Source organism: Mandrillus leucophaeus, unplaced genomic scaffold, assembly GCF_000951045.1.
Source record: "Mandrillus leucophaeus isolate KB7577 unplaced genomic scaffold, Mleu.le_1.0 Scaffold146, whole genome shotgun sequence".
In the NCBI taxonomy this organism is placed as follows: domain Eukaryota; kingdom Metazoa; phylum Chordata; class Mammalia; order Primates; family Cercopithecidae; genus Mandrillus; species Mandrillus leucophaeus.
The window spans coordinates 3,099,110-3,124,987 of NW_012101432.1; the positions used below are offsets into that span (position 1 = coordinate 3,099,110).

A 25,878-nucleotide genomic window follows, 5' to 3' on the forward strand; every position below is an offset into this window, starting at 1 on the left:
CAAGAGACCAGACTCTGATTGCAACCATATTTTCAATTTAATTCCTTATTGCTATAATCCAACAAGATAGAGATATTTTTAAATGAAACAGTTAAAATGATTGTCAATTTTAACTTTCAGTTGTCTTGAATATTAAACCTGAAATTATTAGCTACCTGCTCCTTTGGACTAAAAGCTGCATGAAGGCAGGAATCATTTCCTCACCAAAGCACCTACTCGAATTCATCCAATAGAGGACCCACTAGAGACAACTGATGAACTCATTTGATTCCAACATTTCTTATGAAGTAATTAATTTCTCACAGTGCTTGACTAGATACTGCATCAACGGCACTACATAGATGTTTTATCTGATCTCTACAATCTTGTACTCTAAGACATAACAGTTATTATTATTAATTTTCATAATTAAAATGTCATTGCTCTGTGTGACAGATTGAGAAACAAACTAATCATAAAAAGGCCATGAAAGCTAATAACTAAAGACAGTAAGTATACTAAAATAAATCAATGTAAAATTATAAACGATCAGAATTTTCAGTTGTTTATTATGGTTTATTTTACTGAGTTGAGAAATCGATTAACCTTTTGACATGGGAAGATGGAATTCATTAAATAAGTTACAGAAGCACTACTTCCATTTTCATCACCCTCTTTCAAAATAGTGCCAACACTTTGATAAGTTACGGAAATGCAGTGGGAAAACACTACTGTCAACTGTCACGTGGACATCTGACACTGCTCACGAGGAGTGGAATGACTGTGGCTCTTAAGCCTATGCATGGAGCATTCACACTGAACCTCCATGATCTGTGCGCTGACAGATCAGCCTATTTTCCCTCATTGGCATGATGCCACCTCTGTTTTGAATAAGACACTCTAACACTCTAATGTTGGCTGCTGAGCCTACCATATTGGTCTGTCCACCAGCCATGCTTTGCAGGGATCAATTGCTATGAGTCTGATTCTTTAAAGTGCTTTTCCTTTCCATGGTCCAACTCTAGGAGCTGTTCTATCTCAGCAGATATTAGGAAAGGGGCTGCCGATCCTTGGTCAGCACCATGGCGCCCAACCCAGCTTCCCAAATTGGGGAATACATATTCTCACTTGAATATATGACTGTGAGTTCAGACATTATATGAAGAAGCCACGATATAAAAGGGCCATCTTGCTGCTATTTTTTACTCAATGGCCAATAAGTTTGTAAAGATATAGGAAAAAACAAACTCAGCTTCTCCTCCTATACTCTCACGATGCAGAATACTTCTGGGGACCTCTGGTCACCCATATGTGTGGGAGACTTCTCTCCACCAAGCAATCCTTCAGCAGTGGGTTCTTCAGCAGACATCAGCTGGGTGTTCTCCCACTTAGTTCTCCTAGTGTTAATTCTGACATTGTCTACCTGGAGATAGCATCAGATTCCACAGATTGAGAGCTCAGTTCCACAAGACCACCCCCTACTTCAGATTCCAGCACAAGTACAGTTGGCCCTCCATGTCCACAGGCTCCATATCTGTGGCTTCAACCAATCACAGAACAAAAATATTTTGGGGAAAAAAAACAGTAAAAAATATCAGGAGTGTACTGAGTACCTATGGCTTTTGGAATCACAAAATCAAAATATCTTAAGTCAAACCACCATAAATCAGGGACTGTCTATAATTTGCTAGAGTGGCTCACAGAACTTAGGGAACACATTTACTGGTTTATTACAAAGGATATTATTAAGGTTACTGATGAACACGAGATAGAAGAGATGCACAGGGCAAGGTATGTGGGAAGGGGTTCAAAGCTAACATGCCCTCTCTAGGTTCACCACGCCAAACCTCCAAGTATTTAGCTCAGCCCTTTTGGGTTTTTATGGAGGCTTCGTTACATAGGCATGACTGCTTACATCATTGGCCACCAGTGATCAACTTAACCTTCAGCTTCTCTCCCCTCCTGCCAGTTTGGTGGAGGGAAAATTCCAACCCTCTAATCACCCGGTTGGTTCCCTGGGCAACCAGCCCCCACTGGACGATATCCAAGGGCCCTCAGCCAAAGATCAGCTCATTAGCATACAAAAAGACACTTATCATTTTGAAGATACCAAGGATTTTAGGAATGGTATATATATTTCATAATAAGTATCACAAAGTTACAATGATTTTATACTGAAATAACGTGTGGAATATATTATTAAATACAATGGATAAAAATTCTGCATCAATTTTTAAGACAACACGTAATAATACTCCAAGGAAATTGTGTGTTGTCAGAAGTTAGTTTTGACTATGTGCCCAGAGACTTCGGGTAACACATTAGTCCTGTGTCTTGGGGGCATTTTGATGGAAAACCCTGAGAAGCAGTAATATATGGAAAGGGTACAGGCTTTAGAACCAGACACAGCTGAGTTTGAATCCTTGTTCCTCCACATTTCTTGAGAGTTTGACTTTGACCAAGACAAGTCTGACCTCAAGCCTCAGTGTCCTCATCAAACAGAAAGGTTATTTAAATGAAGATTTATAAAATATGTAGCACAGTCAGTGATGGAGCCAGGTGAGATTTTTAGAAGATGTAAGATCAAGTCATACTCCAGCTTAAAACCTTCCAGCAGTTTCTTTCTGCTCTCTGAATAATGTCCTACATGGAGGTATCAGGGTTCCAAACCTTTCAGGACATGGACCTCCTTTGGCAGTCTGGTGAAGACTATGGGGTCTTTCTCAAAACAACATTTTAAAATTCATGAAATAAACTGCATGTGATTACAAACGAAACTACTTACATTGAAATATACTTAGAATATTCATAAAAACAAACATGCTACAGTAATATATGTACTTCTCTATTAACACATCAAATAACATCATATAGTAACAGGGTTCTATAACTACAGTAAGTTTGAAGTAGTGATGAACAAACAACATTTCAGGATATCTGCAACAAATATAATTGAATATGAAAATGTCTGTGATTTTTAATTGTGAAAGTCACAGGCACTGCTGCTCTACTGTGGGTTTTTTGTTTGTTTGTTTGTTTTTTGAGACGAAATCTTGCTCTGTTACCCAGTCTGGAGTGCAGTGGCACGATCTTGGCTCACCGCAACCTCCGCCTCCAGGGTATAAGTGATTCCCCTGCCTCAGCCTCCTGAGTAGCTGGGATTACATGTGCCTGGCACCACACCCAGACAATTTTGTATTTTTAGTAAAGACAGTGTTTCTCCAGGTTGGTCAGGCTGTCTTGAACTCCAGCTTCAGGTGATCCACCCGCCTCAGCCTCCCAAAGTGCTGGGATTACAGGTGTGAGCCACCACACCCAGCCCTACTCTGTTTTTTTTTTTTTTTTTCCTTTGCCTACATTCATGACTGGAGGAACTAGTAAATTTCATTTAGATATTAGTGAAGATAAAAATGTATTTGTTCTCATCTACATTCATGGACCCATGGATTGTAACCACGATCCCTTGGAGATCCACGGACCTGGACGGAGAGCCGGCATTCTAAGCAGTATTCTTTGACTTCATCTCCCATCATCAATCACCTTTGTCTGCCACACTTGGACCACACTGACCACTTGGCTCGTCAAACACATTCAACTTAGTCCACCTTAGGCATCTGCTTTGCTTTTCTCTCTGTCTGGAATTCTCTGTCCTCACATCTTTGCATGGTTGTTTCTTTCCCTATCTTTATCTTAATCAAATGTCACCTCCTCCAAAGGGCTTCCCTGACCACCCCACATAGAGCAGCCACCTCCCCTTGCCTCCCCCTTCATCACACCGCCCTGCTGTTTTCTCCACAGTCGTTATCACTGCTTGAAACAATTGTGTTCATTTAGATATTCTTGTGTTTATTCTCTGCTTCCCTGCCCTAAAATATGAGCTCCATGGGAGCAGGAACTTCATCCACATGTTCAGCGCCATACCCCTGGCATCTAGAGTGGTGTTTGGGTCTATTACCCCGTTGCTAAGTGAAAGAAGAATAGTAAGAGCTTCACAAATGTCACTTCTCTCATCCTTCACTCTGCATTTTTGGTATGGTGAGGATACAAAGAGACGAAAAACAAACCCCTGCCCTCACATGGTTTACAGTCCAGAGAAGGCTGTGGGGTGACGCTGTGGAAGGTGCACCAGCACTGTGGTGACTTGGGCTCCTGTCTAGGCTCTCCCACATGCCTGTAAAACCACTGGCAAACCAGTGTTAGGGCCTCAGTTCATATGGTATCAGACAAATGGGTTGGACAAATTTATCTTCATGGTCTACAGTTTATGATCCTTAAGAGCTAACAGTGCAAGGCAGCATATGTGGCAAGTGAGGGATTCTGACCTTCAGTGGAGGACGCAGCATAGACTTGGAAAGAGCTCTGAAGTGGAATCAGTCTCCAACAAATCATGAGAAGTGGGGATTTTCAGAGTCATGAACTCTCAGCATTGAAAGAAACGTCAAAGGCTGCCCAGCATGACCACCAGGTGATACACTGGATGTCTCTCTGAGTTCCTTTCTGATGAGATAATATAATACCCTTGCTCTTAGGTGTAACCCAGCGTGGGGGTGAAGAGTATGAACTGTGGAACGGCATACTGCCTGGGTTCAAATCCCAGTTCTGCTGTTTACCAGCTACGTGAACTTAGCCAAATTACTTAACTTCTCTGTTTCTCAACTTCCACCTCTGTAAAATGGAAATAACAACAGTATCTTCTTTATGGGGTTATGGTCAAGAGTAAATGAAAAAATGAGCGTCATATGCTTAACATGCTTTCAGTAGACATTACTTACGATTCTTTCTGCTCAACAGTTCACTGGTGTGGCAAACTTACTACATATCCCCCAAAACTATTTTCCTTTTCTCCATTGTAACTGAGTTTTTACCAGCTAGGGACTGTATTACCCAGTTTGGAGTTTCTGTGAGCCAATATATAACTTGATCTTACCTTTTCCTTGACATTCACATGAGTATTGAGTTCAGCCATCTTGCTTCTAGTGGAATAGGCTCTATAAAGAAGGAAAAAAGATTAAGTTTTAAAATTGATTTCTCAATGTGTTATTTTTTTACTCTCTTCCAACATAGTAAACAACTTCATTCGGTCATAATCATAAATATCATTTTAGAATGTAAAAATACTTTCAGGCTAGGCATCTGACTTAGATATGTTCTAAAAGCATGTTACAATAACTCTAGAAGACAAAGTAAAATCTTTTATTCATACTGTATTGACATGAAAAATGACAAAGACAGATGGGAATTTATCTAAATTGTGTTTCTTCCTATTATGTAGAAGAAAGGTGGTCAAAAATAGAGAGAAGGGAAATTGTACCTATTTTAACTAAGTATTGTCATCACAGTCCTCACTGTCTCAAAGCTTTTATCGGCTCCTAGGTAATCTAACAAACATTTATTGAATATATCTCTCCTATATGTACATAACAATACCAAGCACTGCAGGAAGAAACAGGAGGAAACTACTCCAGGTTTAAACATAAGAATCCACCCCCCAACTTCTTTTCTTGTCTTTTTTTTCCCCAACTTTTCTCTCTATCTGGAATGCTCTAATTTCAGATCTTTGCAGGGTTGTTCCTTTCCTGTAGTCTTTTTTTGGGGGCTGGCCTCAAAACCTTTTTTTTGAGCTTGTCTCAAAACAAATCTAAAGGAAAACCTACCTGTTGCCAGACTGGAATGCAGTGGCGTGATCGCAGTTCACTGCAGCCTCGATCTCCTCAACTCAAGCGATCCTGCCGCCTCAGCCTCCCTAGTAGGTGGAGCTGCAGGTATGCACCACCGCCCTCAGCTAATTTTTGTATTTTTTGTAGAGACAAGGGTCTCACTTTGTTGCCCAGGCTGGTCTCAAACTTCTGGGCTCAAGTGATCCTCCCCCTTCGGCCTTCCAAAGCACTGGGATTATAGGTGTGAGCCACTGTGCCTGTCCTCTGCAGTCTTCATCTTAGCTCAAGTATCACCTCCTCCAAGAGGGCTTCACTGACCACCATATCTAAAGCTGCCACCTCTCCTGCCTTACTCTCCAACAGAATATAACCGTTTTAAATTTGTTTTTTCACTTACCAACATATCATGAGCAACATTCCAGATCAATACATATGTATCTTCACCATAATTTTTATTGTCCATAATTTCTTAATCTCCATTTTCAAATGGACCCTTAAAACTTCCCATAATCCTTATGTTTCTTCAAAATCTTCAGGGTTTCTGCCTTTGGTGTCCAATCTCCTTTGTAAAATGCCCCCCTCTGAGAAGATCTGTGTTCCCAAAATCAGGCTGTTGTGTTTTCTTTTCCCTAATCTGGTCAAAATCTTTCACCATTATAAGGGAAGACAGATCTTAAGACTTTAATGGATTCAATCTTTTTGAAATAGAGAATAAATGACTTAAATGCACAAACAGATTGGTTCAGAAATTAGCAGCCAGTCAGGCCAAGATATCAACATATACCACCTAAATAGGTGGCATGTTGAATGGTTTTTGCCAATCAAGAACCACTGAAACACTTTCTTATATTCTTTTGCTTTTGTTATAAAGAGTGTCCCCACCTCCACAGTAGACACATGCTAGGAATAACTTGCAAAAATTCTCTGATTCTTCCCCACTATTTTATTTTACACCTACATCTTAAATAGAGCATAAATTCAGATCCATTATCTTTTGCTGATTTTAGGATGAAAGCTTGGTAATACGCAATGTTAACTCTATTACTACTCAAATTATTCTCAACTAGGAATCCAGAGAGACAAATTATCAAATATTAGAAACAGTAAGATTTTATTTTTATAAGGTTCCAAATAACACTGCCACTGACACAAGCATTTGGACATGCTAGCAGGAGAGACCCTGCATACTTGCTTCCAGTAAAGCAGCACTTTCCCAAACGCTCCACAAAAGTGCCCAGTCTATTGAAACACCCTACAAATGGTAAGTTCTATATCCCTTGACTTGGCATATAGGAGAATCAGTTGGTGCAAAAGTAATTGTGATTTTTGCCATTGAAAGTAATGGTTAACGCATCACCAAGACAGTCCCCTAAGCCAAAAGAACAAAGCTGGAGGCATCATGCTACCTGACTTCAAACTATACTACAAGGCTACAGTAACCAAAACAGCATGGTACTGGTACCAAAACAGAGATACAGACCAATGGAACAGAACAGAGCCCTCAGAAATAATACCACACATCTACAACCATCTGATCTTTGACAAACCTGACAAAAACAAGAAATGGGGAAAGGATTCCCTATTTAATAAATGATGCTCGGGAAACTGGCTAGCCACAAGTAGAGAGCTGAAACTGGATCCCTTCCTTACACCTTATACAAAAATTAATTCAAGATGGAAGAGAGACTTAAATGTGAGACCTAAAACCATAAAAACCCTAGAAGAAAACCTAGGAATACCATTCAGGACATAGGCATGGGCAAGGACATCATGTCTAAAACACAAAAAGCAATGGCAACAAAAGCCAAAATTGACAAATGGGATCTAATTAAACTAAAGAGCTTCTGCACAGCAAAAGAAACCACCATCAGAGTGAGCAGACAACCTACAGAATGGGAGAAATTTTTTGCAATCTACTCATCTGACAAAGGGCTAATATCCAGAACCTACAAAGAACTCAAACAAATTTACAAGAAAAAAAAAATGACCCCATCAAAAAGTGGGCAAAGGATATGAACAAACACTTCTCAAAAGAAGATATTTATACAGCCAACAGATACATGAAAAAACGCTCATCACCACTAGCCATCAGAAAAATGCAAATCAAAACCACAATGAGATATCATCTCACACCAGTTAGAATGGCCATCATTAAAAAGTCAGGAAACAACAGGTGCTGGAGAGGATGTGGAGAAAGAGGAACACTTTGACACTGCTGGTGGGACTGTAAACTAGTTCAACCATTGTGGAAGACAGTGTGGCGATTCCTCAGGGATCTAGAACTAGAAATACCATTTGACCCAGCCATGCTATTACTGGGTATATACCCAAAGGATTATAAATCATGTTGCTATAAAGACACATGCACACATATGTTTATTGCGGCACTATTCACAATAGCAAAGACTTGGAACCAACCCAAATGTCCATCAATGACAGACTGGATTAAGAAAATGTGGTACATATACACCATGGAATACTATGCAGCCATAAAAAAGGATGAGTTCATGTCCTCTGTAGGGACATGAATGCAGCTGGAAACCATCACTCTCAGCAAACTATCACAAGAACAGAAAACCAAACACTGCATGTTCTCACTCATAGGTGGGAATTGAACAATGAGAACACTTGGACACAGGAAGGGGAACATCACACACTGGGGCCTGTTGTGGGGTAGGTGGAGCAGAGAGGGAGAGCATTAGGAGATATACCTAATGTAAATGATGAGTTAATGGGTGCAGCACACCAACATGACACATGCATACATATGTAACAAACCTGCACGTTGTGCACATGTACCCTAGAACTTAAAGTGTAATAAAAAAGAAAAAGAAAAAAGAAAACAAAGAAACAAACAAACAAAAAAAGAAGTCATTTTGTGATATCTGAAGACTTCCTATTTCCTTTACGTATTTGGGTTTTTGTCCATAATAAAAACTATAGTATGAAAAAAAAAAAAGAAAGTAATGGCTAAGGTCACAAATACTTTTGCACCAACCTAATAGTTGGCAAATAACACTTGAATTTTATTTTCACTTATTCCTGCCCCTGAAAGTTACTCACTTGTAAATAAAGGATTCTTTTCTGATTATTTCTAACAGTGAACATGAATGATGTGTGAAGTACGAGAACAAATAATTAGGTGCTTCTGTTTACAAGCCACGGATGGAAAGTGAAGCCTTTCGTTGATCATTACAAGCCTGCAAGATGGTCTGCAATCATTATATTGGAAGACTTCTGGATGGCTGACTTTCTTATTCAAATGAAAGTTTTGGTATTATGTAAACAGACACTGTATATATATGAATTTTTCAGTGTGTGATGGTGTAAGAATGTGTATATGGGGGGGTGGAGGGGGGGGAGGAGAGAGAGAGGCATACCTAAGAACTATGAAGAACTGAATGGTGACAGCTGAATTTGGTGCCATTAAGAATGAATCTGTGAGCCACGATGCCTTTCAATAGACCAGATCAGCTGATTCTTCTGGACACATCTAATTTTGCCATTACAGATATGTGAAATCTAATAGAAGCTTTTGCTTTGTTTTGCATTTGGGCTTTGATGTCTAGGGTTTGGATATGCAGCATTTTCTAAAGCTGAAATGTTATAATCCGCAAGGGAATCAGGGAGGAATTCCATTGAAGACAGAAAATTCGTGAGATCTGAAGACATAGTGACAATGGATCGTAAGCTATATTCATAAGAAAACATACACGCACACACACTCACAACTTCCTTGGCAATTCTTTTTCTCTTTGACCTCAAAGTCTAACTCAAGGAAGACTCTTCTTTGAGACTGATGCTAGTAAGATTAATTACAATTTTATTCAAATCATAATTTTTTTTTTTGTGGAAGGAAAATGCTGGCCGTGAGGTAGAATGGGGCTATTTTAAGTTTTTCAGATGGGAAGATAAGATAAAAATAATTCTAGGGACCCATTTCTTGTCCATTTTACTCTCAATTATTTTTCCCATGTGGAAGGCTGCTTCTACAGACTCTACCTTCCAGGTGGGTTCCAATACGCTCTCTACATCACAGTAAAATAAAATCTTACTGTTTCTAATATCACAGCTTTCTGCCAGCTGGTGCATAACAAGAGGCAATGGGAAACTAGTTAAAAGGTTTTAATCTAAACAGACCATAAATTTGGTTTGCCTTAAAGAATTATAAGTTTAAGTGACCAGATAGTCAAGTTGGGTTCTACTGCTAAGCACAAACACTAGGGAAACTGTGGGAGAGGCAAGGTTATTCTCAGTGTGTCCTGAAGGTCCTTGTTGAGTGTCTGCACCCTCCCATTGGCACTAGTCCCTCCAGAATGTCCGGAAGCCCACCTTGCCCCTGCATAACATCATGTGCTCATTACCTTTACCGAGCTGACCCTCCCTGCTATGAAAATGAAACTGGGCTGTGTCCCTATTTTGAGATTCTCTTTTCTGCTATGAACTATATCTGCCCAGTCAGCTCAATTTCATCTGAATCTTAATTGTTTAAAGTAGTCAAGGAACTTTTCAATATATTTTCACCTCATTTCACATGACAGGCCCAGAGTTTAGCAACGTGAAGCCTCAGTCCTCCAAGGTGCAGACATCCAGGTAAGCCCAAGAAGCCTCTAATGCTGTGATTTTTAGGACCTACAGTGAGTAACAGGTGTCTAGGCACAATAGACCTTCTCCCTAACATCTTGGTCATCATGCTTGGTAGTGTATCACTGCCAAACATGACCGAATACTCATAACTTAACATGCATCGACCACAAGAGCTTTTAAATCTATAAGAAAGGTACAGGGATCTTTGACTTCTTGAGAAGAACCTGGTTTCTCCTCGTTATTATCATTTGAAATTGTTATTGGAACAGACCAATTACTGAGGGCTATTCAAGTCCATGGATACATGTTCTGTACATACCAATGAATCAATCAAAATTAAGATACTCAGAAATATAAGTCCTGATATTGGTGCAACATTTCAACAACTTAGACATTTTTTAAAACTTTTTTCCCTAAAATTGCAATTTAGATTTCAGGAATACCATTACAAACATATATAGATACAATCATCTAATTTTTACGTATGTCTTAAAGAAAAATAGGGATCAAGGAAATTGTTAAAACTTATTAGGGAAACATATTAGTCATAAAGAAAAGATTTTCACCATTTTAATACATCATCTGTATATGCTTTTCTAGGATAAAATTTATGAACCACAAATACGGTTACCACCAATCACTTCAAACACAAAAGTATATTGAACTGATCACTGAGCAAAAATCTTACAGAATATGCATTAACAGTAGCCAGAAAATCTATTAGCTTAGAACAAAGATAAACATTTTTTTATGAAAAATAAACCCAAATAATAGAAATTCTGGCAAATATGTTTGTCTCAGTATTTCCAACTGATACAATTTAACGAAGTTTAATATGTATGACCGTCTGTAAAGTTTTAAAAATACATATTTATGTTTCTAATGCAATCACATAAAACATGGAAAGTTCTAGCAACGTACCGAGCTATCAAATCACTTTCTGACTTGCTTGTCTCCTTTCTCCCTCCTGTTTGATTGTATAGGCAGTAATAAAGTTTCACTTTTGTTTCTTTGAAACCCATTAATGCTCTTAGGTTTACTTTCCTGTTCTCGGGTATTACATCACTTTCCTTGAACTGGATTTAAGAAACCATAGGAAATACATAAGAAAACATTTTAAGTAATGATTTTAACAAAATTTTCAAGGTTATTAATGCAAAATTTCTCATGAGTTATAAAAACATAATAATAATACTGCATATTTGGGGCCGTTAATAGGGTATTTCATAAATTATCATAATGTAAGCTGGAGTGGGTAAATGCCAAATGTCATAACATATCGCTTAGAGAGGGAAAATGACCAAGTTGGTGGAGATTGGAGCAAGTTGAGTTTCCAGCTAATCAAAAGATTTAACCAGGGAGCTCTGAAAAGGTGAGATTTCTGGGCCCCAAGGTCAGTTGGTGTGGGGAAGTTGTGATGAAAAACAGCTACTCCCAGGTCATTTTCATGCAAAACCAGATTTGAATGTGAAATGTGCTGGAAGGGTTTAATAGAGGCCGAATTTCAAAGACTGAGTACTAAAAAAGGAATATAAGCTGTCTCATTAATACTTTTTATATTGATTATATGTTGAAATGGTAGTATTTGATAGATTAGATTAAACAAAATACAATATTAAAATTAATTTCATCTACTTCTTTTCACTTTTTCAATGTGACTGCTAGAAAATGTACGATTGCATGTGTGGCTTACATTATATTTCTATTGGAAAGTACTGTCCCAGAGCAGAGGTTCTTAAAGTGTGGTTCCCAGATGAGTAGCATCAGCATCACCTGGGAACTTGTTAAAGATGCAAATACTCTGCTCCTCACCAGACAGAAAGAGAAGCTCTGGAGGGCAGGGGCAGCACAGCAATCAGTGCTTAACAAGCCATGCACTAGCAAAACCGTGAGAACCACTAGTGTCTCCATCCTGGAACATAAAGAAAGAGCCTCTTCCTTAATCCCAAATATTACACACAAGAAACAGATTCTCATGGAAGCCTAGAGAGATAAGGAGAAGACGAGTTTCCTCCAAATTATGTTGTTAAGGAATAATCTTTTCACAAATACATTATTAATAATAATTAGCACACTTCTGGAGAACTTATAACGTACCAGACACTCTGCTAAGTGCTTGACATACATTTTTTCTCATTTTACCATCACAACTCTACAAATAGAAATTAAGATTATCCCCATATTTGCCGGGCGCGGTGGCTCACGCCTGTAATCCCAGCACTTTGGGAGGCTGAGGCGGGCGGATCACCTGAGGTCAGGAGTTCGAGACCAGACTGGACAACATGGTGAAACCCCATCTCTACTTAAAATACAAAAAATTAGCTGTGTGTGGTGGTACACACCTGTAATCCCAGCTACTCGGGAGGCCGAGGCAGGAGAATTGCTTGAACCCAGGAGGCGGAGGTTGCAGTGAGCCAAGATCGCGCCACTGCACTCCAGACTGGGGGACACGAGAGAGACTTCGTCTCAAAAAAAAAAAAGATTATCCCTATTTTTACATACGTGGAAACTGAAGCACTTTTAAAGAGATCTAGTAACTGCTCAAGGTCCCATAGTAAGTGGCAGGGCCAGGACTCAAACCTAAGGCAGTCCAACTCAGCAAGCCCATGGCCATTGGGCTAACACACCTCAAAACCATCATAAATGAGTCACGAGGCTCACTGTCTATGAAATACAGTAAGAACTCCGCCAGGGGAATAAAACTGTTCTCCGGGACCTGCCTTCTCAGGCCAGACAAGCCCACGATAATGCCTTGTGCATGTGCAGGACGCACAAACTGCAGCACGAAATCACTCCACTCACACAGGAATGGGCATAAATTAATTTGTTTTAAAGAAATGGCTATTTTTGGCTGGGCGTGATGGCTTACTCCTGTAATCCCAGCACTTTGGGAGGCTGAGGTGGGTGGATCACCTGAGGTCGAGAGTTCGAGACCAGCCTGACCAGTATGACAAAACCTTGTCTCTCCTAAAAATACAAAAATTAGCTGGGCGTGATGGCGTGTGCTTGTAGTCCCAGGTACTTGGGGGGTAAGGTGGCGGGGGAGGGGCTGAGATAGGAGAATTGCTTGAACCCGGGAGGTGGGGCGGAAGTTGCAGTGAGCTGAGATCACGTCACTGCACTCCAGTCTGGGTGACAGAGTGAGACTCCATTCGCCACAACACCCCCACCAGAAAAAGGCTGTTTTCCTGCAGCTTCCTACCTCAGGTGAAGTTGCAGTTAGTGGGCCCTCAGCCAACAAATTGTTTCTTGTGAGCTGTGATGCTGCCAGTGGCTCTGTGACATTCTGGGGTCTAAAGGTGTAACTAATTGAATTACTAACTTAAATTATTAAGTTAGAGTAATTAAAGTGTCTGTGTACCTGACTTTGGTATAGCCTAGACAATGCTATTGAAAATCCTGCATCACTATGATCATGTAGATCCTAAGACATTTTCTCACGGCTGCTCAGAGGGGAAGAATCAGCACTGATCTTGTGTGTAGGAAGTCAATTATGCCATGTGATTTGAGAAGCAGCAAAAATCTCTCAGGCAAAACAGCATCCAACAGTATCTCTGAGTATGAGCTTCTTAAGAGACATACGCATTTCTACTTAGTTGAAGGCATGTTATTACCTCTGGAAGAAGGTGCACTATCACAGATTAATTTATTTCATTCTCCTACTGCCATCAATTGGCCCTTAGCAGAGAGCAGTGTTCTGACAGGATGGGAAACAGGACAGGTAAGTTTCAATAGGGAGAGCTGGAAGGACTTCACATCTGTCTATAAAGGGCACCATTCCTCCTGATGGGCCACAGTGTGGCACGAGGGTCTCAGGCCTCCAGGTTGTGGTCTCTTTTGGCTCTCATGTACTACAGGTCTGTACGGGCACTAGGAGTTGATGGAAACACTTACAAAGGCGTGGGCACCGTCTCCAATGATGTACAGTAGTAGGCTATTTCTCTGTACAGGTCACTTTTAAACGAGAGACTAACCATCCAGTGCCCTAAGCACAATCAGGGGCACTTGCATGCCAGCTAAAGAGGGAAACTGTTCCTTCTATGAAACTGAGATTTGGTCTAAATTTAGTAGTAGGTATGTTTTCTGTCGCCTAACTGTTCAATTGCCTAATTTCTCTTCCATTTTGCCCCCTCCTCCTTTTCCCTCCATCCTTTGCTACTCCTTATCTGGCATGGTAACAACTGAGGTCTCTTATATTTCAAGTGTTTTTGCTCTTTGTTTCTGTGGTTTAATTTCCATAGTTTAATAAAAGTTCTTGTTCCTCAAAGGAAAGTCGCTTTAATTATTAGGACTGAGAAACACAAAAAATGAAACACAGTGGTGACTGAAATATGAATTTCATATGAAGATACTTAGACTGGTATTTTTTGTTTAATTTGGAGGAAAAAACTCAAGGTTGCATTTTCATTCAAAGACATTTCAATGTACTCAACCCACTGTTAGAACAACTTCACTGAAAAACATTTTAAGGGCAAATGTCAGAAAAAATTTCACATTTAAAAGCTCTGGCTTGGCCTTTTTTGAAAAGCAGGGTTAGCCTTTGGTTTAGAAATGTCACTGCCTAGTAAGTTCTTTGTTGGGGGAAGAAAGAAAATTGAATGTTTTATTTAAACAGGTCATTAACAGTCAATACTGATGTGAAAAGGCCTGCTTTCAGAGTCAGATAAAAGCTTCCAATCTCTTAGAATATCACTTGAACAGATCTAGGGCAAGGTGTGCTGATGCAAGTTTGAGACCTTCATGGGAGAACATCTTCACTCAACAGCCCCGAGTGCTGAGTGCTCGTACGGCAGGCAGCGTCATCTGTGTGGCGCACACTGTTGTATATGCTGCACGTACACGGCAGAGAGGAACACAAAGCGCACTTTATGGCAGTCCCAGCTTTGAATTTTCCATTTCAGTACTGGCAAATGCTTATGAATGAAGATTAACCATTTTTGCATAAAGTGCCAAACCACCTCCCCACAGCAGCAGAATGCAAATGGGCACAAAAGAGCAAAGGACAGCTAAAATAAATGCGGCAGATCTAAGGCAGTGCAAGCACAGAGGGAGGAGGACGCATGGCAGGCTTTATTAGCATTCACCTACGGCATGGTTTTTCTATTTAATTTGAAATTATTTCATTTCATAGGTCTCTGCTGACTTGAGAATATAAATAAATGGCTTTTTCTAAAAGTGACCCAACGCTGGCTCCTATAAGGATCTGCTTCTGATTGATGGGCTTTAAAGCAAACATGTGTTTCCATAGAGATGTGGGCGACCCGGACCTGGTGCAAGTACCTACTTGTATCAGCAACTCAATTATACTCCGTTCTTTTAAGATGCGATGATGTAAGCTCAAGTCTTTAAAATATGCCCATCCTCAGAGACGTCTCAGGAAAGGTGAAGTGGCCAACGTTATGTGAAGCAGAAAAGAGGTTCAGCAGAATAAATGCCACCCTCTTCAAGCACACTGTAATTGGTTCTCTCCCTGCAGAGCACACTGCTTTGCTCCCCCATCCCCGCAACCGCCCGCTGGCAAATCCCAAATCCCAGAGGGGTTTGGACAAAAGATCAAACATAGTTCTTTATACTCCAGAGCCCCAAGTACTTTACCACAAACTCCCCAATGTTGAAAAAGAAATATCATGTGTTCCCTTTCTTTCTTTCCTTTCCCCATCTCTTCAGCTATGGGCAATTCCTACAGAAAGGGCAATGTTTTTTCTTATAATTTGACAAACATTCATTAAACACCGACAATGCACCAGGGTCTGTGGGGAATGCTGGCAGTGGTTAAAGCTACACTTACTGAACCCTTACCGTATACCCAGCACTGCTCTAAGCACGTTCCATGTATTAACTCCTTTTATTCTCAGAATCGCCCTAAGCAGTGTATACTTCTATTTTTGTTATCACCATTTTGTAGAAAAATAAACGTGAGCACAGAGAGGTAAGCTACTCACTAAGTCACAGAGTTATTCAGTACCTGGTTGAGCTAAGATTTGAACTTACATCTCCTGGCTCCAGAGCTCTTGGCCCCAAAGGAGCTTACAGATCAATGATGAAGACAGATATGTACACACAAACACAAGAGAATGCCAGGCAAGGAAGTGGGGAAGGAAATGACATTGAGAACTAAAAGAATTAGAGTTGGAATTCAGCTGGCTCAAGGTTCTGGGCACAGCAACACTGGGGCTGTGGTCTGTCCAGCTCAAAAGTCCCATCCCAGAGAGTCGGGTGCAAAAGTATGCAAGGCACGCTTGCCGTTAGTGGGACTGGGGATGGGGCTGTATGCTTTTTAAAGTTTTAATGGCATCTTTATAAGGACAACACTGCATATTCATGTCCAAAGAAAACATGGATTATGGTTCTGCAATATAACTCCGGACCGGCAAAGAGAACCCCTAACTAAACCTGGCAAACAAAAGCTCTGTGTTTATAGCTAACTCTGGGAAGCTGGCTCGGTTGTCATGGAATAAAAATGCGGAAAAGGAACCCATCATCTCTTCACAGCACATTCTGGTTTCAAAAACCTCTGTTCCAACGAACTCACAGTATCCTAATTCATTGAGTCAGAACTCTCCTAGTAAACATTTAATAATTTTCTCTAAGTGGCAGAGAAAGTCAGGTTCTTCCTAGTTCCTTGAAATGTTACTGGCACTAGCAGAACAAAAACAGTATATGATGTACCGCCTTAAACACACTGGCACTTGGTGGGAAAGAAATACTGGGGAGCGAAGGCAGGGCTTAGACTTCCAGCTGGAAAGCGTCCTCAGGCAGCCAGCCCCCTTTCCCACCCCATTACTGCTCTTCTTACGGCTTCCCAGAAAATGTAACCTCAACTCACTTTTTAAGGTTTCCTCGTGCTCCAAATCAGGGCTCTCAGTCCAGTTTCCAGCGACTGGCTTTCTCAGGAGGCAGATAAGCTCTGTTCCCCCACTGGCCACCTTTATCAACTTGCTTTTACCGTGACCAGTAAGTCATCTCAGTAGTGACGAATGTGGAGGCAGAAACCAGGGTAGTAGCAGGATCTTGGGCGTGTCTGAGTAATCAGCAGTGGGCTGGTGGCCTTGGCCACCTGATCAACAGGAAGATTCACCTTCAGAAAGACTGCTTGTTCCCTTTTTGTGAAACTGCCCAGTGTTTTTGCCTTCAGGCTCCTGTTAGTGAATGCCAACTCTTCATCATTCTTATCTTAGGGAAGGTATAGCTCTAAGACTGAACTTGCAACCTTTACACTGACTGCCCCTGAGGCTGAGAACGTTTAGGCTAGGACTGCAGTCATCATTCCAAAGGTCAGTTTCTGGGCATGATTGTCTGCTAAGGGCTTCTTATCTTCCGGGAGACACCAGGACAGGCATATCAATCAATTAGTACACATTCTAGCACTGCACCCTGAAACCAGTTCCTGGTTCTACACCTAATTGAAAACATCTGTTAGCTAATTTTGCATTAAATGGAAAATGTACAAACCATGTCCAGGGGTATACATTTTATTAAGGGGCATGTGTTCACACAAGGAAGTGAAGTTCTTGCCTGATGTTTATTCAGTTTAACAGCAAAAAGCCAGGGTGAGACGCATGTGGTAGAGTACATTTGTTGGCAGAGCGGAGAAGGGTTTCTTACCTGTCAGACCTGCTCCATCTATACACACATTAGTCCTATATATGTTACCTGTTCACTTGTTTGAGTTTTAGAAATCTAACACATACATTCTACATGTTCTTAGAAAGGCTCACTTCCCTCTTGGATCAGGCCCCACCATCAGAGCCCATCTAGCTGACCACACGCAGGCAGTTGGCCTAGAACGTTGCTACCACCAGCCCTGTACCTCTGTCACCAAGCACAGGATCTTGGGCCCTTAAATATTCTCAAAGAGTAAACACTGCCTATTTTCTGCAATACAGATTATTTCTTATGTGCTTATGACCAAAAACAAGCAATTACAATTCACCAAGATTGAATCCCAGCTCAGCCTCTTACTAGTTTTGGGATTTGGGCAAGTACCTTGATCTAGGCCGTGTTTCCTCATCAGTAAAATGGGGATAATAATAGTAACTACGGCATAGGGTGGTAAGAAGGATGAAATGAGTTCACGTTTGTAAAGTGATTACAACAGTGCCTGGCACACAGCAAGTGCTATAGAAGTGCTATAAAATAATATAAATAGATTCCCTCATAGCTCATGTGGTGGTTTTCCCACTGTCCTCATTTTACAGGTGAGAATCTAAGGATTATGAGGTTACCAACATGCATCCAGCCAGTAACAGAGTCGGCCCTTGAAACCTGACCTTCTGACCACAAATTGTCCTGGTGTGGCTACACCCGTCCCTTTTCCAACTCACACTGTCACCTGATGGGAGAGGTGGGGTGACTCGAGAGAGGAGAGGGTGGCAGCCCGAGGCTAGGGGCCTGACTGCAGCCCTGTGAAGGGAATATGAACTCTCAGGGCTCTGTCTGTGTCCACAGGGTCATTTGTTTTCCATGCTTTTAAAACAGCTGCACTGGCAGAAGCAAATCCATTACTACAATATCACTTTCCCATAGAGTGGATCGGAAACCCATGTCAGGTCACGGTTTCCTGCCTTGTAGCTATCAGCTGTGCTCAGTGCTTTCGTGACCAAATTCACAGCTTAAGGTACTTGTCTTCAGAGGACAATAAACAGTCATAACATAGAAAGAGCAAAGTTCAAATAAAGCCTTGGAGCTAATAAGGGAACAATCTAAAAATTACTAAACCTCTTTCCATACATGACTTCAAGTAATTGCATCAACATGAATAAAAGAAAGAATTCGTATGATTTTAATTCCCTTTAGTTTATTCTAATGCAGTCACAGATAATAAAAACTCATTTTGATCATTTAGTATACGCTCAAGATTCTAGGGGGTCATATTTACTATCTTAGTGAACTTTCAATTTCTAGCTGTAATACAAAATAGAAATTTGTCACCTGAAAGATGTTGTAATGGGAAATTAATAAATACTTTTAAAGTGCTTCAAGTATACAAGACTTTAACAGATTTAATATATTACAAAAAAATTCCTTCCTTTTAAAAAGACTGCTTCTGACAAATTCTACTTTGCCTTTCTCTCTTCCAAAGTTCCAAATACAATGCCTTTGACAAGCTAAATGTTCAATGAAGACACATGGAAAGAAAGGAATAAATGTCCTCTCATTTTTATTCTTCTTGTCTTGCTTGCAATGAATTTTTAATAATTTTTTCTCCAGTTTTTAACCCCTCATACTAAGTTATCACTTTAAATGCCACCCTTTTAAAACCAGCATTGTCAGGCTGGGCACGGTCACTCACGCTTGTAATTCCAGCACTTTGGGAGGTTGAGGTGGGTGGATCCCTTGAGTTCAGGAGTTCGAGAGCAGCCTGGGCAACGTGGTGAAACCCTATCTCTACTAAAAATACTAAAATTAGCCAGGCGTGGTTGCATGTGCCTGTAGTCCCAGCTACTAGGGAAGCTGAAGTGGGAGGATCACTTGAGCCCAGGAGGTCGAGGCTACTGTGAGCTGTGATCATGCCACTGGCACTCCAGCCTGGGTGACACAGTGAGACCCTACCTCAAAAAACAAAAAACCCAGTATTGTCCAATATTGTTTTAGCCATATCACCTCACACACCTTCCAATCCACTCTGCTCTTCCTCCCAGCATACCTCCAACCTTGCAATATCTTTTAGTCATTATCAGAGTCAAGGTCTAATCATGAGCACCCAAACCCTCTATATCTTCCTTATTGGGCCCCATGTATCCCCTTTAACCTGGTAACTTGCCCAGCATCTTTTACTGATTTTATTTCTTCTTAATGTAGAGGCTTATACCCAGGAAAAAGTCACTAGACTATAGCTCTCTAGTTCCTCTCCATCAAAGCCAACACTTTTGTCCAAAAACGAAAGACTGAAATTCACCTTTTCTATGGAGTATGAAAAAAAAATTCATTTTCACCCAATGCTAAACACATTTAACCATTAGCCTCACTCCTATATGCCCATGTAACTCCAGCATAGATAGGATCTTCATTGCTGTTGGCACCTACATGCACTTCACGGACCCTTCATAAACTATCTTATGGTCTGCCTTGGCCACACTTAGTTTGTAGCATAAAAGGCTGGAGAGCAGATACTCATCCTCTCCACTTTGCACGGAGCGCTGGCCTGCCCTATGGCTCAACTCATGCTGTGGGAAGTTCAGAAAGTACCAGATGCTTCCAATGGTGTACAAGCATTAGCAATACATAGTTTAATCTCTTCCAAATCATTTTTCTAAAGATTGAATGAATCAAAACTTTTAATACAGTGGCTCAAATAATGCACAGTCCTCTCAGCTAAATATAATACTACATATTATTTACCTTTGGAAGACTTTGGTAGTTATTCGATCTACCTAACACCAATTTTGAGGTGTAAATGTATTAGGTTTTGATCACCTGTTTGGTGAAGTAGACACATCTCTCACAGCTTTGATTCCATTTATACCCATTCTTGGCTGATTTGTAGAGACAAATAATTAGGAATGTCTGTTTTATTTTACTAATGCTAACAATTTTATTATCTAACTGTGGAACATGTCCTTTGAGTGTGCTTCCCCTGGGCCAGACCCTACATGTAGAGGGTGTCTGTGTGCGTGTATCCCTATGAGAACTGAGACTCAATGCCCATTCTTGGTGGGGGTGTATATTGTCATGCATGGGGGTATTAAAACCAAGAGAAATAAGAATGTTTAACAAAATAGTAAACAAATCATTCTGAAATGATTATAACCATGTACATAAAGTGGCTTCTGGAGGAATGAGATGGCTTTAGTTTAGGTGAGCTTAATCAAAGAGGGCTTCAGAGAGGGAGTGCTCTTTTGCACTACTTTGAGGCAATACTGGCAATGATGGGAATGGCACTGCAGGTATGAGGAAGAGCGAAAGTGAAACTTCGCTTGCAGAAACAGTGACTAATGTGTAAAGCCAGAAAGAAAACCTACCTGCTTAGCACACATAAGTCAATTAATAAATATTTACTGGGAGTCCACGATTTGTCTCTGCTAGAGGCAATGTGTTTAGTTAACTATGATGCAGTGTAATTTTCAGATTGGCTCCTGCAGGGAGATAAGATTAGCAGGCAGTAAGCAATGAGATGACATTAGAAGGCAGTATTTGGAGGAGGTGTCTATGTGGTGTGGTTTACGTTTGTTCTGTTCGTAATGCAGCTAGAGGTAATATCCTTGTTTCATTATTCTTTTAGTAAATGGGAAAGTTCCTTCTCATCCTATCCCAGCCCAATTCTCCCTCCCACCCCACTGTCATTTTTGGTTACGTGGTTCTGAATCTAGACCTTATGCATTTTCTCTGTTATTCTTGAAATGCTGAATTGAAAACAGGATCTTTTAAAATAACTTCCAATTGGTGCAAGCTGACTTTCTGTACTTTTAGTTTTGTAAAAATACATGCCTTAATCTGACAAATATTAAAGGGCTCCAAAACAAATAAAACTATATAGGTGAGTCATACTTACCTCTAGGAAAGTAACTCAAACTGTATTTAAGATTCCATTTGGTTTTATTTTTACCTGATTTTACATCCTGTGAGATGAGTAACACCAAATATTATATAACTTACCAAACTACTCAGTCTGGAAAAAGAGATAACCAGATACTGAAAAGACACTCTTGTTTGTTTTACTAAATGTTCTCTTAAAAATGTGAGGAGGTAGTAGAAAGGGAAAATGTCGTCAAAACTTAATCTACATTTGTATCTATTTCTGAATGGCTACCAGCCAGTCTTTAAGTCTTGGTTTCATTTTTCGTTCCAAGCTTTCGAATGATACTTGACTAGACAGAATGAGACCACGCTAGATGTCTCATAGAGAACATAGGGTTAGGATTGAGGAAAGACTCTAATGGTCACAGTATTAGTCAGTTTTCTTCTTCTTCTTTTTTTTTTTTTTTTTCTGGCAGTCAAATTTAGCACAGGGGGATTAAATGCCAACTTTAGTGACACTAATGTTAATAAGTTCTGATAACCCACTACCATCAGACCAACCTAGTCAGTTTTTGAAGAATCCTAAAGCCATGCTGTATAGTGGGGAAAAATTAATTTAGCTTACGACAAAGCGTTCTCCTTCAAGCCTCCGAATAATCAGCCTCTTGCTTTACAAAGACTTCTTCGCTCTGACAGCTCTGCCATGCCTTTAGCAATAGCTGTCATTTACTGACCACAGTCATTCATTCATTCAGTGTTCATTTTAGCACTTAGTGGGCACCTGCTCTGAGCCAGGTACCATCCTAGGTGCTGGGGATACAACAGTGAACAAACCAAACAAAACCCTCTTCAGGCACCACACTGAATGATTCTGTTTCACTGAGGCCTCACAACGTACCTGCATGTAGGTATTATTATCTCCATTTTAGAGATGAGGGAACTAAGGCTTATATGTTAAGACCCAGGTCCCAGAGCTAGTCAATAGCAAGGCTAAGACTGAAACCTCTCAAACTAACTCCCAAGCTGGTCCTCATTCCACTAGTCTGGTGCCATTGTTTTGGTTCGATACAAATAAAAGGAATATGTAGCTTAAAAATTATTTAGAGGGTTCATTCCAGTTGCAACAACTTAGTACCCACAAAACTTAGAATCATAGACGTAAAGCCGGCTTGGCAAAAATGCCAAAGGGGGAAGGAAAATTATCAGTGGGAGGAACAACATTTTCTCAGTGCTTTAAATTTTGCTCTCCACTTCCCACTGAGGACAAATCATCATGGAATACCCTTTCCCGGGCCACCTGCCACATTCTTTCTCACCCATTCCTTAACTTACTATCTCCTTATGTTCCTTTCCCTTTATTCCTGTTACATTTGGTGTCATTAAAGGGCAGGTGAAGCTGTCCTGGGAGGTAGTGAGACTCCTGTCACAGAATCTGTTCAAGCCGAAGCTGGCTGGCCACTGAATGAGAATGATGGAAAGGGAATTCACTTACAGTTCGGGAAGATGGGGCACCTCTGCCTTGTAACTCCAGAATTCCAAAGGGAGAAACAATGTTGTTTTTGCAGTCTTTTCCCCTGAATTTACCATGAGGCATCTAGAGTGGTCTCGTTCTGTCTTAGTTATGTGTTGTCTGAAAGCTTGAAGCAAAAATTGAAGCCAAGTCAAGTCCAGCTGATACCTACAAGGTACACTCTCAGAAGTCAATTATTTCCTTTGGGTTTTTATGCCTGGGAGTCTGAGATGTCATGGAAAGAGCCTTTCTTTCTGCAGGCAGGGCCAGAAATGCCTCAAATCTACGGCTTTGTTAGAAAACATGGTATGACTTACCATTCGAAGCAAAATCTAAAGAAGCTGTTGGATGACACAAACAAATACCTTCTAACAGATTTTTCATGTTTGGTTTGGTTTGTAACTCAACCCAACTTTCACGAGAAGCATCCCGTGGTCCTAATGTACCCACAATCTGCAAGCTGGTGAAGCTTCAATACTGAACTCAACATCCAGTAACTGTTTACTCTACTGGAGTCCTGGGACTCTACGTATAAGGGAATTTATACATTCCTAAATTAATTTGTAAGTAAGACATTTTGTCTTGGCAGATCTTGAGAACTTTATTCTTGAGAGTGCACTTATTCCTCATTTGACACAGTCTGGAGTCTTCATACATACACCTGAGCTATAAGTTAATCCCCCAGTCAACATCCTCATTAAATAGCCCTCCAGACCTTGCTCAAACATATTCTACAATGGGGATCCATGCCTCCTAAAAGAGCTTTTCCTGTACAAGTCTACTTGTGGCTAAACCCTTGGCTAAGAAGGAATCAACTGCCTTCCATGAATGTGCTAGCTTTGCCTTCAGACACTCCTTCATCTGGTTACTCTTCCAAAACTCCCAGATTCATCTTACATATGCTTTCCTCTATCCTAGTACGGAATTGTTCATTGAATTGAAGGATGTCAATGTTGGAAAGAACTTTATATAATACATTCCTAAACAAATTTGTGGATAAGACATTTTGTCTTGTCAGAACTTGAGAACTTTATTCTTCCCACCCTGTGATACATATATATACTCAGTGGTTTTATTCATTTTTTTAATGTAGCTTAAGATTGCATTTTCTTGACAATCACATCATGGTATACACTGATTATAATGAGTCTCAACCCTGTCTCTACTAAAAATACAAAAATTCGTCAGGCATGGTGGTGCACACCTGTAATCCTAGCTACCCGGAGGCTAAGGCAGGAAAACTGCCTGAATCCAGGAGACTGAAGTTGCAGTGAGCTGAGATGACACCACTCCACTCCAGCCTGGGTGACAGTGCGAGACTCCGTCTCAAAATATAAATAAATAAAATGAATAAATAAATGTTCTTTTATATCATGAGTTAATTTGAACATGCCCTTTTGGCCATAACTCTCTCTCTCTCTTTTTTTTTTTTTTTTTAGAACTATCAAATCTCTAATTCTAATCATTCAAACACTTATGGACTGTTAGACTTGGAGTACGTGTGTGTGTGAGACAGAATGTGTACATTATCTTTGATAATTTGGAAACATAATCATGATTATATTATCACAATTTCATTGTTTATTCTTTCATTTTTTACATACGCACACACATTTTACATATGCGTATGTAAAACTTACTGGGTATCAGCTATGTGCCAAGTACTGTTTGAGGAGCTTTAGGAGTACCAAGAAAGAGCCCTAATTTGAATGTAGAGGTGGGCTTCCCATCTCTTCAGTTATCTTTTCTTTTAGAGTCTTAGGCTATAGAACCATATCTTCTTCTTCTCTGCACTATCTGGGAGTTCCCCTGAAGTCTGTAATACATGTCTGCCATATCCACCATCCGCTCCTTAGCGCAAAAACTTAAACATCGTGGTCACAATCCTCCAAGTGCTGGCCCACTGCAGACACTCAATATGTATTTATCGAATACATTGATAAAGGTTCCTTCTACTTTTATCTTATCAACCAATCTTTTCTTGGTTAAAATTAGGTCCAACATAGCAGTTCCCTTCATTTCCGTTACTTCCCTAGAGAGAAAATGGCAGTGAAGCAAATTAGTATCTGAGACCCCATTTTCATTTAAACATGAATAAGACTTCGAGCAGATGCCCAAATTGCTTAAGTCTCTCATCGCTCTTATTACCTCAGTGTCATTTTTGTACATTATAGCAGAACTAAATTATACCAATGCCCAATATGACTGAATGGTCTAAGTTCATTTAGTCAACTGAACTATGTATTGTCCACCACATGTGAGGAACTGTCCTGGACACTGCATTTTTTTCTTCTTCCTTTTAACTTCACCAAGTATGCATCTTCTTTCGGGTTTCTGGATTCTCACACTTCTGCCTCCCTGAGAAGTTCGGGATTCCTGCTCCACGGAAACAACTTCTGTTTCTGTTCTGTTACAAATCCTGCCATTCACCAACTTTTTTTTTAGGGCAGATTAGTTAAAGCCAGTTTTCTCAACTTTTTCTTAACGAAAACTTCCTTAATTTCTTATAATGCTGTTTTAAATACCAAATTAAGTATAGTAATTTAAAAATCAGAACCATGAGACAAAATACTACACTGTTTATAAACTACAACTCTTACCACTAGCATACCAATTAGGAACCATGTATCCGAATCTGAAAATAAATAACATTTGTAAAGAATATAGCCAAATTTATAATGTGATTCA

At 40.2% G+C, this 25,878-nt stretch overlaps 1 protein-coding gene across 6 annotated transcripts in view; it reads right to left on the reverse strand.

Moving 5' to 3' along the window:
- Nucleotides 1-25,878, reverse strand: part of SPATS2L (spermatogenesis associated, serine-rich 2-like) — a 171,899-nt gene that overhangs the window by 85,490 nt on the left and 60,531 nt on the right. For 4 of the 6 annotated variants that reach the window (XM_011974544.1, XM_011974543.1, XM_011974542.1 and 1 more), the window contains one exon: nt 4,907-4,967. The exons of 1 other annotated variant lie outside the window; for it this stretch is intronic. In XM_011974544.1, the coding sequence (XP_011829934.1) occupies nt 4,907-4,945 (39 nt within the window). In that variant the 5' untranslated portion in view covers nt 4,946-4,967. Of the gene's footprint in view, nt 1-4,906; nt 4,968-23,172; nt 23,312-25,878 lie in introns of those variants that run through there. One more of the 6 variants, XM_011974540.1, reaches the window with a different exon arrangement.